The sequence below is a fragment of the Chenopodium album genome, chromosome 12 (assembly GCF_948465745.1).
Source record: "Chenopodium album chromosome 12, dcCheAlbu1.1, whole genome shotgun sequence".
In the NCBI taxonomy this organism is placed as follows: domain Eukaryota; kingdom Viridiplantae; phylum Streptophyta; class Magnoliopsida; order Caryophyllales; family Amaranthaceae; genus Chenopodium; species Chenopodium album.
In genome coordinates this window covers 55,503,228-55,515,467 of record NC_137845.1, presented here as the reverse complement: position 1 = coordinate 55,515,467, position 12,240 = coordinate 55,503,228, and the positions used below count along the sequence as shown (strand labels likewise).

At 34.6% G+C, this 12,240-nt stretch overlaps 2 protein-coding genes across 2 annotated transcripts; one reads left to right on the top strand and one right to left on the bottom strand.

The window, feature by feature from the left end:
• Positions 1 to 2,266: 2,266 nt before the first annotated feature.
• LOC145572693 (thioredoxin H-type-like) lies at positions 2,267 to 5,753 on the top strand. The gene is made up of 5 exons (XM_081631663.1): positions 2,267 to 2,464; positions 2,898 to 2,980; positions 3,693 to 3,809; positions 4,793 to 4,915; positions 5,397 to 5,753. The coding sequence occupies exons 2-5, from the start codon at positions 2,960 to 2,962 to the stop codon at positions 5,544 to 5,546; spliced, it is 411 nt and encodes a 136-aa protein (XP_081487789.1). The 5' UTR covers positions 2,267 to 2,464; positions 2,898 to 2,959; the 3' UTR covers positions 5,547 to 5,753.
• Positions 5,754 to 8,747: 2,994 nt separating this feature from the next.
• LOC145570669 (receptor-like protein kinase FERONIA) lies at positions 8,748 to 12,240 on the bottom strand. The gene has a single exon (XM_081629810.1). The coding sequence runs from the start codon at positions 11,777 to 11,779 to the stop codon at positions 9,140 to 9,142; it is 2,640 nt and encodes an 879-aa protein (XP_081485936.1). The 5' UTR covers positions 11,780 to 12,240; the 3' UTR covers positions 8,748 to 9,139.

The following is a 12,240-nucleotide window of genomic DNA, read 5'->3' as shown; positions in this document are numbered from 1 at the left end:
CTAATTAATTTCAATTGTTTTTTCTTGGTGTCTTGATAATCATCTTGAAATTTCATAGGCTGAAAAAAGATTTGTATTGAGAACCATATTCAATATATGATATGTTATGATATATTACTATTTAATAGAAAATTAAAATTATTATTTTTCATATACAGTTTTTCAAACTTCAAATCTTAAGTTGTTAAATCGTCTTATGAGCATTACATAATGGAAACAAATAGTATAATAAAAACACTAATTATTTATGTAAATTAACTATTATTTTGTTGGACTGAAAAGAACAATAAATAAATGGCTAAGATAGTAAGACTTGTTGATCTCGAGTTCAAGTCTTGCTATAAGCATTTTTTAGTTGTCAAACTCAATCATTACGTAATGGAAACAAATATATCTATAATATTATTAAAACCCAAGGAATTAACATGTTAACGACATGTGTCATACTTTGTCATCATAAAATTTATGACATAGCGCCACATAGATGATGACATGACAACACATTAATATTTGGATTAGATTTGAACCATTACATCCCTTGAAATACCCAACTTTTCATTACCACTATTCCACAATTATGTCACTTTATTACTTAATTAATATTCATATATGAATTGTAACTTTTCACTAAGGATTCTAAAAGTTTTTAAGCATTATATGCAATTCCCTACTTAATTGTAAAACAAATACTACTAAATCTCTCTTTCTATCACCAACTAATTTTACCATTTTTATTTTATTATTTAAACTTAAGGTATTGGTTCCAATATATTATTTAAACTCAAGGTAATTTTTTCATTTTGTATTTAAACAAAACCCGGAGCATTGCCCGGGCCCCAAACTAGTAGTATAATAAAACACTAATTATCTTATTTAAGTTAACTATAATTTTTATTGGATTAAAAAACACAATAAATAAATGGCTAAGATGGTAAGACTTGTAACTTAAGACTTGTTGGTAAGGTGACACATAAAACATATTCTGTTTTAGGAACGCTTTTTAATATATAAGTATAGATAAGCAAAAAAAAATACATTAGGTGCACCATACACCCAATTGTATTTAGCAACCTTTGGTTCAATCTCACTAGAAGCAATTTAAGGCTAAGACCCTTACACTTTTTACATACTCTCGAATTGTCTAGTCAACTAATTCGGGACAGGTTGACATATTTCGGACAAGTAATTTTATTTTATTTTTCTTATATACAACTTACCAATAAATATGCACTAGATATTGTATTAATATAAGTAATAGAGGAGATTCAATATTAATGTTCTCAAAATTAAAACGTAAGAAAATAAATGTGAGATAATAAGGATGAAATTTGGGATTAAGTTGAATTTCGTTCTCTAGATGAAAAGGAAATGCGAAGCCTCAATCAAAAACAACAAAAAGAGACCAAGGGGTAGTAACAAAGTAGAGTTAGGCAAACATTTTACATATGCATGGTTGTTTTGAAAACTTAACAAGGATGGTGAGAAGATATCGAAGCATATGTGTATTTTAAAAATTAGTCTTTCCTTTCAATATCTGTAAAGGAGAGGGGATAAAGTCTATATTCAATTTAGTTTAGGTTTTAGACTAATTATATTAGGCTAGTCTGGTATTAGTCTTAACATAATTGACTGGTCTTCAAATCTTAAATTTTTATACTTTTGGTCTTCCGATGTTCAATTCAATTCGTAGTGAGCCGATCTGATAGGATTTAAAACCGATAAATAACCCTAGTCATACAAAGTACATATTTGAAATTGCATCATTACCTACTTTGTACTTCCTCCGTTTTTTTTACTTGCAACATTTTGACTTTTACACTATTCACATATTTCACTTTGACTAGCTTTGGTGACTTATAGGTTAGGAAAAATATAGTCATGTGGGATCTTGTTATACTCGTCTTGATTTATACTTTCATAATATCAAATTTTTATACGTAATTTTTACACATTGATCATTAAAGATATTAACGATTGAAATAGTGCATTGGCAAGCGTGAAAAGAGAAGTGTTGTAAGTATTAAGAAACAGTAGAAGTATTAAATTAGGTTATTAGGTAAAGATTGGGCAAGATTAGTAGAATTGGGCACATGTTGCATATGCTAAAATCCAAGTTCGTAAGAAATACTCCAAGAAAGGACTAGTCCAACTTAGGTGTTCACACTAAAACCTACCTTACCTGAATAATTTTTTGACCCAAAAAGTAATAATGGAAAGTAAAGTTGATTTGTAGGTGTATGTATCACATCACTTGTGTACTTGGTCTAATTATGTTAACCAGTCTTCCACTACAATTTATGCATCACTTACCTTTTTCTACAACACTACAAACTCCAAATCCCCCAATTTATCTTCTAATTTTTCCTCGGTTTTTTCCATTTCCCAGTTTAATTTCTTCCTAGATTTTTTCTCTCACTCTTGTAATTCTCAGAAGATTAGGGTTTTGGGTTTCCCCTGTTCAAAGGTTTGCATCCACCAATTTCGATCTTTGCTGTCTCATATGATTCATTCATTATCTTCTAACTATTGCAGATCTAATTTATGGGTGCTAAAGTTTTCTTCTTTTTGTGAATTCTTCTAAAATTGAGTGTTTAGTTAAATCCCATCTAATCTAAGGTATCATGTCACTTTTATTTGATTATCTTCACTGATTTGCCTGCAGAAATCCCATATTTTTCGTATAAATTCAGTATTTAAAATATTAGAAATTTTGTCATACTATTATATATTTTGACAGTTTCCTTTGGCTTCTTAAATTCTTCTACAAAAAAAAGTATTAAAAAGGTGTTAATTAAATGATTATATTGCTGGTGTTACTAATAAAAGGATGAAATTGCTTGCTCTTTTTAATTGATAAAATTGGATCTTGCTAAATTTCCTGATATTATTTATTTCAGGCAATTCTGACAGCAGCACCCTGGCTCGCATCTTTAGTAAATTGTGCTGCGGAGGCTGTAAAATGGGATTGTGTGCTTCAAGAGTAAGTTTTTATGGACCTAAGCTATCCTTAGATTTTTATATTATGTTATTCTACCACTGCTATTTTTGGTCACTTTTTTTTTTAATCATTAAGTTCATTGCCTAAGTGATTAACCAACAACCTTTAAACTGAGACCCCTCTTACATATGAAAATCTTACGGGTTCTGCATTACCGGCACATTTTGTGTAAATAAGAGAATGTTTATCGTGTGTCGTTTGGTATGTAATGTCTCAGGCGAATGCTCTCCACTTACAAACTTGTGGTAAGGTGGTTTTGAGTGATAACAAGCTTGTTTGTGAGTGGAGATGCATTACCCTAAATTGATATTTATGTGGGATTTTGTACACCAAACCACTTAAAAAAATCCATTCTCATTTTCTTAAGTTAGTATCTTTTACTAGATGAGTGTGTATGTGTAGTAGCAATGGTAGGATAGCTTAATTGAATTTCTGATTGAGAATTGGGATGGGATAGTAATTGTCTTCTTTGGTTTTTTGGTGGTTGTTATTTGAGTTCTGATTTGAATAATACCCTTTAGCTATTGAAAGGTGTCGGATGGTAAGGACTTGCATCTTTGGTAGGGTTTGTCAAGCAATGGCTTTGCGCTATCAATTTGAGATTTTGGTGTTTCATGTTGCGGTGTTGAGCATTTGGCACTGGCATTACACAGTGACATGACAGTTTTACTTAAGTATAGTATTTTGGGTGCAGGATGACGATGATGATTCTTCTGCTCATTATATTATGGCCGATGGAAATGTGCACCTTATTACAACAATTGCAGCTTGGGAGGAAAAGTTGATGCTTGCAAATCAACAAGACAAGATTGTAAGTTTTATCCCCTAAGATTTTCAGAGGAAAGATCTTTCAATTGTACAATTTTTTTTGGTGTTTATAATGCTTCTCTTCTTAGTTCTTACAAAACGTGTGAATCAACCTTTATTAGCCTTTACATCTTAATAGCTATTTATTTGTCACGAGCTGTGTGGGAAAGAGCTCATTGTCATAATTTAGGTATTTCAGCAGCCTAATGTATGAAATTAGAAATTAGAAGTAGACATTTGACTACTTCTAATTTGAGGTATGAGGCTAGAGGTCTTGCTTATCTCCCTTATGACTACTCTCGCTTGCTGCCACCTTACCCTTAATCTTCCTGGTTTTCTATGTGCAATCACCTTTCTTGCTGCCTTCTTACGTACCTCATTTTTATATCCTATACTTTGTCCTGGAATAGGAAACTACTTGCTTCGTTACCATGGTTATGATAGGCTTGCATTTCTTGTATGTATTTGAATGTTTTGACAGAACTTTAGGGCATCTGGTATCATAAGTGTTTGCCTTTTCTTTTTTACAATCTTTCTTTTTCCTTTTTTTTGGGGGGGGGAAGGAGTGTGTAACTGTGTAAGTGTCATTATAAAACTACATCTAGGATGTAGCCCTAGTCTTATTGTTTATGTCTAAGACAATGATATTTTAATGGGTAATTAGTGTGGTAATTTGGTGAATTTTATTAATTACTGCACTCTTTTACAACATTCTTTCATGCAATGACATCATTAGTGTGTGTCATGACAAAATTATTTTGTTCGTTGCATTATGCTATAAAGTGGTATTGTTGAATCTATGTAAAACTTATATGAGGTCAATATCACTGTCTCATACTCTCATGTTTTGCTTCTTTATGCTGCCAAAGCAACATATTTGTATTTTAACCAGCTAGTTGGTTCCCTACTCCCCTCTCACAAGTCACAATAAGCTCTACTTAAACATGCTGAAGTTTGTTTGTCTGTTTGTTTGTTTTTTCCTGACAGATCATAGCAAATTTTAGTGCAGCTTGGTGCGGACCCTGCAAGATGATTGCATCATATTATTGTGAATTGTCTCGGAAATATACTTCTTTGATGTTCCTCACTATTGATGTTGATGAGCTTCCTGTAAGTAATACAATTCATTCTGATAGAACTTAGAAGGGACATAGTAGACTTTTTCTATACTGCATATTCAAAACTGCTGCTATCAAGCAGATTTATCTTTATGATATATGTTGGTTGGATATGGGAAGGGTTGGACAGTTGCAATAATTAACTCTAAAACTAGGGATGTGATGGTGGATCTATCTCAACACATTTAAAAATTGAATTGAGACAAGTTTGCTCCATGCTGATTGGTGCTAAATTCTTCTTTTTGGATGGTGAAGTAATTTGATAGTGGACCATAGAATATTCCTGATCCTCATATCGCTATATTAGACCATAGAATAGAATATTTATGATCCTCACCCCGCTATATTAGACTGTTGAATAGTATATTCATGATCCTCGTAGTCCTTGTCTCTTTGATTAATTATGTCCTTAAACTTGCTGCAATTATGCTATATTCTCCATTAGTTATTAAGTGAATATTACTGTGGTGCAGGATCTTAGCACCTCGTTTGATATCAAGGCCACTCCAAGTTTCTTCTTCCTCCAAAATGGACAGGAAATTGACAAGCTTGTAGGCTCCAACAAGGCAGAATTACTAAAGAAGATAACTGCCGTTGTAGATGCACAGGGCCGGCCGTTTTAACGATACTATTCTATGATTAGCTGTGGATTGTGGTACATGGTGTTTGGACTTGTGATCAAGGTGCAATTATGCCTCTATGTTTACCCAATCTCCCTTTTTCTTGTAAAGTTGTGAAAAGCATTAGATGAGTGTTATTTGTTATACTTGTTTTTGAGAGTAATTGCTCAATTGTCATTTACAAGCATTATTAAAACGCTGCATTATGTATGGTGCTTGTTAATTTTGTATGTCCAATATTCAGGGACATTACACATTTACACTTTATGAATTACTTCGTATGAGCTAATTAACTAAAAAGAAAAATATTTTTGAAAGAAAAAGGCAGTCTATCTCTTGACTATGTGATTCGACTGATAATAATTAATCAATTATACTTGAAGCTTGTAGAAAGCATATGAATAAAAGTTATACTCCCTCCGTCCCTATTTGTTTGTCTCATTCGATTTTTTACAATCTCTAAGATGCGTATCAGATATCTATAGGGGTGTCAATTCGGATGATCGGATTGGGTCTGATGAGGTCGGGTCGGGTCAATTTTTAAAGTCGAGTCATGCTAATTTATTATGTCCACGCGAGTTCAAATCTGAATCGGATATTTTTCGGGTCGGTTTCAGATCGGATTGGGTCGGGTGTGGTTTTGACACCTCTAGGTATCTATATGCGTAAGTATTATATAAACTTAAATTTGATCCAAATATTTACAATGGGGCAAACAATTAGATTCGGAAGGAATAATTTCTTTTGAAGAATCCCATTCTTCTTGGTGGATCATCATAATCTTGTGATGACATTGGCTTCTATACCTTTTGTTACATATACAAGTGACCATTGAGTCCTATTCTTGCCCAACCATCTCTTTGCACATAGTATAAACTAGGTTAAAATCCCGTGCAATGCACGGTTGTTAAATATTTTTGACAATAATATTACAAAATATAAAGTATATAAAAGATATTCAAAAATATTTCATTTGGGTATATATGAAATATGATTGTCAGATTGGAAAGTAAATACATAAGGTATAAATAGTTTACTTAAAGATTTTGCAAAAAAAAAAAAAAAAAAAAAAAAAAAAAAAAAAAAAAAAAAAAGCAAAAAAGGTGGAAAATTTTTTCACAAGGTAATGACAAGTGTTATGGAAGGATTTGCTTTTAGTATAGGTTAATAGATAATAAACTTATACGAGTACCAGTGGCAGATCTTTAAAAATTTTCGAGATTCATAATTTACAATTCTTACATCAAAACAAGTAGTTAACCATAACAATTATAAATATAATTTTAAAAGTCACTATATTTTTTTTTTTTTTGAATAATTAAAAGTCACTATATGCTATGAGCCTGTGAGCACAAAGTAATATTTCCATGCATATAGGAAATTAGGAATAAAATGTAGTTATTTTTTTTTAGAAATTTCCTTAATGAGGGCATTCTTTTGTTTAGATATTTGACTCATTTTTGCGTGCAAGGTGCAACGAGATAAGGAAATTCCAAAACTGTCACGGAACCATTGCAGTTGGCAATAGAATTATTTTCTCGTGTTTTTTTTAAGCTTCATTTATAGTTTATACACATATTTAGATTGTTCTCTTGCAACATTGGAATGCCACATTTTCAAATTTAGTTTTACCAAAAACAATGGAATGCCACATTTTCCTTTCTAGTTTTAACTAGGCTAACCTCGCATTCCTATCCTCTCATCCTCCTACTTCCACTCTCATTTCCACTTCCTATACAATAATTACGTTACCTTCTTTAGCCAATAAAAAAATGAAGGACTTTTTGTGAAGAATTACCTTATACAAGTCAGTTTTTATGAAAAATTACCTTATTAAAAAAATATTGTAAGAAACTACCTTTTAACAATAGATGTTGTAAGAAACTACCTTATAAAACAATTAATGTTGTAAAAAGCTACCTTTTGCCGAATTATTGCACCAAAATAATAAACGTTTAATGACCCATTTTCAATCATTTTTCTCCCTTTTCCACCCAATTTCTCCATAGCCCCCTCATAACCCCTAATTCCCCTTCTCTTTCATTGTTAAATTAAGCACATTGTGGCAACTTACACCATTTAGTTTTTATAAGGTAGTTTCTTACAACAATTTTTTTATAAGGTAGTTTTTCACAAAATTTGATGTATATAAGGTAGTTTTTCACAAAAAATCCAAAAATGAAGTATGAGGCAAATATTGGATAACTTAAAAGTAGTGCGAGGAAAATTAAGGAATGGAAAACTCCCTCCGTGTTTTAATAAGTTTAAGTATGAGGTAAATATTGGATAACTTAAAAAGTAGTGCGAGGAAAAGTAAGGAATGAAAAACTCCATCTGTTGTAATAAGTGTTATACTTATCAAATGCGGTTGTGTTTTAATAAGTGTTACATTTCTTTTTTTTTTTTTTTTTTTTTTTTTGGCAAAAAGCTACATTTTAATATAATATCTTTCTCATGTCCCTACCCAAACCCACTAGGCCACAACTACTTTTTATTTATTTATTTTTTTTATTTCTTTCCTCTCACATTCATTACTTTTCAATAAACTATTAACCCCACTATCTTTCTATTACAATTTTTTAATACTCCAACTACCCCACTTACCTCTTATTTTATTTAAGGCAATTAAATTGTCTAAAACTATGTGCCGATCAAAGTGTAACACTTAATAAAACACCGAAGGAGTATTCATTTTGCTCTAAGTCTTAATTGAGAAAATTGTTTAGAATTGACTTCGTCCAATGGAGGAAGTAGCAAGTAGTCGTAGTAGCTATCAAATGCAAAACATTTAGACATGTAAAACAATTAGTATGGGGTGTCATACTCTTAAGAATATAACATAATTATTCTATAATGTCCAGCCTAATTCCAGCCATTATCATTATTTGACAAAATCTCCCTTATCAATTTTCTTTACTCTTTCTTTCTTGATTGCCGTCCTTCCATTTTGCCTTTTCCAATTAGGTTGTAACAACGAACAACTCATCGTGGGTCCCATCCATGTGTGTGTTCACAATTGACAACCGTATTAAGTGGTGCCGCATTTACTTTCTTATCCTTGGGTCACCATCATATTCACGATTACATACCCACTTTCACATTATACAAGTACTAACTACTCTGTAATCTGTATTATGCAAATCTAACAGATAACAAGATTGCAATAATCATACACATAATAATAACAAACATAACAAAGGAATTAAGCATGAAAACTCGAATCCGATTAGCGAGTTTAGAAGAATAAATGAATCCCACTAATATGAACCATATATTACTGAAATACACAAGAAAGATCAGTACATATGGTATATAAAACAATTTCAGTTTCACTCTTTAAATAGAACTATAGATACAACTTACTGCTAGATCAAAGATGGAAATTAAATAAAATAGCCATGTTCAACAGATGAACGAAGATAGTGTATATTGATGAAAAATTTGGATAGTGTTATTAGTCTGGTGACGAAATGATGGAGTTCCTTGTGTGGTTTGGTTGATTACAAACCGATTAGCAAACCCGCTTTGATTAGGCAGAATAATAGGACTGGAACACCAAATTTCGGTGATGAAATTCCCAAGCATTGGACATGTATCTAACGTCCCTTGGGATTCATGATCTGAGAGAACACAGCACTTGGTGTCAGACCATCAGAATCTTCACTTGCAAGACTGCGACCTCCGATGCTCATTGTACTCCTTGAGTCTGTCACGTTTCCATCAAAGGTTCGGGATTCATTTGGATCCTTCTTTCCACAATCGACGTCATACTTGCCTTCAACAAAGTCTATCCCAGCAACATCGCCAAGATCCTTACCGCTCTCTTCTGCACTCTCCTGTAGCTGCAAAGCAAACTCGAGGTTCCACAGCACATCACCCATGGATGGTCTATCAATACTCTGATCAGACACACATTTCATAGCGGTCTCAGCAAACTTCTTGAAGCATTCAGGAGCAATCTTTCCCTTCAGATATGGGTCCATAATCTGATCAAGTATGCCCTTCTTATAGCAATATACTGCCCACTCTGCCAAGCTAACTTGCTCCTTTGGAAGCGACGGGTTCAGGGCAGGCCGAGCACACAAGATCTCAAACAGAACAACCCCAAATGAGTAAACATCTGACTTGTCAGTGAGTTGTTGCCTCCTAAAGTACTCAGGGTCCAGATATCCAAAACTACCTTTCACAACAGTACTAACGTGAGTGTGATCCAATGACGGCCCTGTCTTGGACAGGCCAAAGTCAGAAACCTTGGCCACCCACTTCTCATCCAACAGAATGTTGGTTGTCTTGACATCGCGATGAATAATAGTGTGCTTGGCACCAGTGTGGAGGTAATGCAATCCACGAGCAGAACCAATGCAGATTTCGAGCCTTTGCTTCCATGGCAGAGGGGGCTTTTGGGTTTTGTAGAGATGCTCACGAAGGGTTCCGTAAGCCATGTAATCATACACAAGGATCATTTCTCCATTTTCTTCACAGTAACCAAGCAGAGAGACAAGGTGACGATGACGAAGCTTGGAAAGCATCTCAATTTCTGTCTGGAACTCATGTATACCTTGCTCAGACAGTGGGTTCCCACGCTTGATAGCTACTTTCATTGTCCCACCATCAATTTCTCCCCTGTATACTTTACCAAAACCTCCAACACCGAGGACACGAGACTCATCAAAATTTTTGGTGGCAGATTTTATCTCAGCAAAAGAGAAATGGCGGCAGAGGTTCGAAGGAAGAGAAGAAGCATAGCTTCCAGTGGTAGTCGTCTTTGCAGATCCAGAGGTATGTGAATTTCCGTACAGGGAAAGGGGAAGCCAACCAGATGGACCATCACTTGGGTTGGAGACCTTTCCATACCTCCGGCGGCGAGAGATGAAACAGGCCAATAGAGCAACCAGGAAGAATAGTCCAACACCTCCAACAACTCCACCAATAACTGCAGCATGACTAGCTGAATGGGACGAGCCTGATGGAGAGAAAACGACCTCCTGCGTTGGGGCAGGAATTGGATTCTGCCCAGCAAGACTACCATCGGTGCCGTTTATTTTGAATACCTCTACTCCATTCAGAAATGCATTATAGTAATTGGGCTTAGAACTGGTATCTGGATGCAGATCAAGCCAGAGATCCTGCTGTGGGTCTTTACTAGGGGGAGGAATCACCACAAAGTCCTGAACATTAGGTACCCCATTACCGCCTGCCAAGGCAATGATATCGTATCCAGGGGTCGCAGTCTGATTGTTGAGGAAGATATTGAACACAATCTGGTTGTCCTTAGTTATATTGGAAAAGATCTCGCAGAAATGCAGCCTAACCAAGTAACTGAACCCAGTATCAACCGTAAACAACCATGTCAAGTTAAAATTAACATTGATTGAATTGTTCATTGTCATGAACCTTGCAGTGGAGTAAACGTCGACAGGAGCAGTATACGAGGGTATAGAATCAGGATAAGCGACATTAACATCAGCAACATTAGTGGTTCCTGTTGCAGCCCCGAATATATAAGGAGTATCGTCAGACCACGACCTAAATAGGCCGGTATCCTTGGTAGGAGGAATGTAATTTCCACCCACATTGAGCCGATACAAACCCTCAAGGGCGGTGGAGTTATCGATATTAAAATTGACACCTCCACCAACAAAGGGTGTACCATCAGCATCTTGATAGATATCAGGCATAGACACAACCTCAATACCATTAATAAAGGCAAAGGAATTGGTATAATTAGACGAGGGCGTAAAGGTTAAGGTCAAAGTATCACCCTCGACATTGATGGAGTACTCTTTGATAAGGTAATCATAGTTAAGGGCTTCGGTGGTCTGGGCAGCACTAAAATTGCTAAGCAAAGTGAACGGCCCGGCCGCGACCGAGAAGATAGCATTGGTGGTATTATGACCATCATAAGTATTGGGATAAAAGTAAAGACGGACAAATTTCCGACCAGGGGCAACAGCAATATTATAGGAAAATTCAGATTGAAAAATTCTAGCAGTCAAGAAAGGAACCTCAGCAACATCAGGTGCTTGACTGTCAGCCGGAGCTGTGGTTGTGTTTTTGGTTGAAGACAAGAACTTAGATCCATTGTCGGAGTTCCATTTCCGACCATCGGAATCGGTGGCTTGTTTGTCGGTGGCCCCACAATTCAACAGAATATTATCTTTTGGTGTATAATTTTGAGCTACTATCACTTTTATTAATACAGATAACCATAGAATCAAAGCTAATTTTCTCCCCATTTCATCAAGATCTTATCTTTTTTTTTGGGAGCTAAATAATTCAATTCACATGAAATTCAAGCAAAAAAAAAAAAAAAAAATTAAAAAACGGGGAAAACTACAACTAACCAGGTAAAATTGAGCTGAAAAAGAGCTGGAAATGGAGAAATGAGCAGCAAATTGAGCTGAGAGAAACTTAACTTTGACGATCTCTAAGCTCAAAAGAAGAAGCAGGAGCAGAATCCAACCCCAGATGCAGAAGTTTCTAGAAAATGGAGAAAGAAGAAAGATGATCAAGTCATAAGTATGGATTTAGAGTGAAATAGAAGGTTGAAATCGAAAATCTGGGAATTTTGAAGAGAGAGAAAAGTTTAGGGTTAGAGGGAAGTTGGTAATGGAGGAAGAAAGAAGGAAGAGGACTACAAAAAACGGAATTGAAGGTGTCTCATTGCCATTTTTTATTTTAAATTTTAATTTATACA